This window comes from Echinops telfairi, unplaced genomic scaffold (assembly GCF_000313985.2).
Source record: "Echinops telfairi isolate 266 unplaced genomic scaffold, ASM31398v2 ScPeMD7_443;HRSCAF=831, whole genome shotgun sequence".
NCBI classification, from domain to species: domain Eukaryota; kingdom Metazoa; phylum Chordata; class Mammalia; order Afrosoricida; family Tenrecidae; genus Echinops; species Echinops telfairi.
In genome coordinates this window covers 81,959,857-81,962,112 of record NW_022104341.1, presented here as the reverse complement: position 1 = coordinate 81,962,112, position 2,256 = coordinate 81,959,857, and the positions used below count along the sequence as shown (strand labels likewise).

Sequence of the window (2,256 nt, the reverse complement as noted above, 5' to 3'; positions counted from 1 at the left end):
TCCCTGTCATCAGCGCTCGCTCGGGCCCCGCCAGTCCCGGAATGCAAGCGCCGGCCCAACAGCCTGGCTTCCATTGCCCGGGGCTGGGCCTTGCCCCGGGCCTCTCGGCCTCGCCCCCCGCGCCCCCCGGCCGCCCCCGCTCCTTGAGAGTGGCAGCCCCTCACCCCGCGACTTACCCCACACCCCACTTTCCAGAACCCCCATATGGGCGCTCACCGCCCGCCCGCACAGCTCGAACAGGGCGGGGGGAGCGTTGGGGCCCGAGGCCGAGCTCTTCGCTGGCGCCGCCTCCCGGGACGTGGCCTCCATGGTCGTTGCCGCCGCTACCTCACAGAACCAGCAACTCCGGGCGCGCCAGGCCTCGGGCGCCGCCATCTTGGGGAGGTGCGCGAGCCCGCTAGTGACACAGGCGCGTCGCCATCTTGAGAAGGTCCGCAGTTAGGGCAGGTCCATCAGCAAAGTAGGGGAGAATGGCGATTATGATAAAGGACCGTCAGAGAAACCCGCATATTTTCCAAGTCTACCTAAGAACCACCAGTTTAAGTAAAATTATAGGTCAATAAAGTTGGGTCTCTCGTGCCCAAGGGGATAGCTGTTGGCAACGCCGCCGCGGGTGCACACACCAGCTACCCCTGCGTTCTGTCTTTGGCCGGTAGTACGTCCCAATCGGGGCGGGGGTTCGCGCCTACGCGGAGTCTGCCGCACTTCCGGCTAGATCGCCGGATATCCGTTGAGTGACCCTTACAAGTCCTTCTTGGTCCTGAAGCGGACTTCTTTCCACTGTCGTTGCTGATCTTGAGTTCAGAACCGGCGCCAGGCATGGGGCTGGAGGACGAGCGGAAGATGCTGACCGGCTCCGGGGATCCTAAGGAGGTGAGGCGAGGCCGCAGACGCACCCTCTTCGCGAGCCGGAGACCGCGGACCGAGCGCGCCACGACCCCGCTGGGGCCTGAGTTCTAGACGGGGGTCGGGGAGAGCTGATGCCTGCTCCCCTTCAAAACTGGTCAAGGGATTTTGAGCAAGTCGGGGACTAGTTATTCTCTGGGTGGCCCCGGGCTGTGAGCGTGATGATGAAGGTCTAACGCGATCGGAAAACGTGGTGCAGACTTTTGTTTTTAAAAATTACTATATTTCTACAGATGGTATTTCTAGGCAGGTGTTGTGACGCACTGGTTTGTCAGGTTAGCGAACGGACCGACCAATTTTCTTCCTCACCCCAGTTGGGGTCATCCATCGGCATCACGTCTTGCTTTAGAAGTTCGAGAGAATCTGGCCGTAACATTAGTTCTGAGAGCAAGTGGATTTGTTTTCTTAGAGGCGTCTTTGGGCTTTACGTAGGAATGTGCAGTGTAATTCTGTGATGAAGGTGGGAGGTCTTTCCCAGAGGGAAAATGCAGGTACAATAATAATAACCAGCATTTACTGAGTACTTAACTATTCCAGAGGAGCCCTGCCGCTGTGCTGGTTACGAGTTGGGCTGCGATCCGCATGGTCAGCATTTCGAAACCACCAGCAGCTCCGCGGAGGAAAGACTGGGCTTTCTACTCCCAGACTCTCACTGGGGAGGCCCGCTATGAGTCAGCATTGATTCGATGGTAGTGAGTGTTTTTTGTTATTGTTGTTAATGTTTCCAGACGTTTTCAGTTACTAAGTCTGTAATCCACACAGTATTCCCAGGAGGGAGGCATTAGTTTGATGGCGAGGTTAAATGCTTTGCCAAGGGCACACAGCTAATAAATGGTGAAAATGGGACTAGAGCCCGACTATTCGGTACAGAAGCTTTGGGTTGGTTTCCTGTCTATTTATTTATTTTTCCTATCCCTTCTCTGGGTACTTCAGAGCAGCCGTTTATGGGCTTTGGGGATCATAATAGCTGGAAACTTGCTTATCCCATAATGATTTTTCCTAGTCTTGTTTCTGGGGACGTGGGTTACCTGGTAGCCTCAACCCTGGGCTCGAACATGAAACGTGATGATGATGTTCTGTTCTGCAAGGGCCTGCCGTAAGTGGGAGCTGCCTGGAAGGCAACTTTCCAACGACCACAACAATCTTTCAGAAAAAAGTGGTCCAGCTTTATACCTGAAAGGGGAGAAGAGCGCCACCACAGCAGTCGATGAGAACAAGAAAGCAATTTCAAAATGAAGGAAACTAGGGATTTTAGGAGCCAGGCATGATCTTTTTTTTTTTTTTTTCATGACCGTTGTTTTTGACTAGAAGCTTATATTGTTTTCCCTCTAGAACAGATCATTCTAATTT

General features: G+C 54.1%; 2 protein-coding genes across 2 annotated transcripts in view; one reads left to right on the top strand and one right to left on the bottom strand.

Moving 5' to 3' along the window:
• LRRC41 (leucine rich repeat containing 41) overlaps positions 1-375 on the bottom strand; it is a 15,780-nt gene extending 15,405 nt beyond the window's left edge. The window contains exon 1 of the mRNA XM_004699460.2: positions 177-375. Coding sequence (XP_004699517.1) covers positions 177-375 — 199 coding nt within the window. The remainder of the gene's footprint in view (positions 1-176) is intronic.
• A 366-nt stretch (positions 376-741) lies between these two features.
• The window catches only part of LOC101641378 (cytochrome b-c1 complex subunit 6, mitochondrial), a 13,759-nt gene continuing 12,244 nt past the window's right edge, over positions 742-2,256 (top strand). Inside the window, exon 1 of the mRNA XM_013003896.2 lies at positions 742-873. Within this exon, the coding sequence (XP_012859350.1) occupies positions 820-873 (54 nt within the window). The 5' untranslated portion in view covers positions 742-819. The remainder of the gene's footprint in view (positions 874-2,256) is intronic.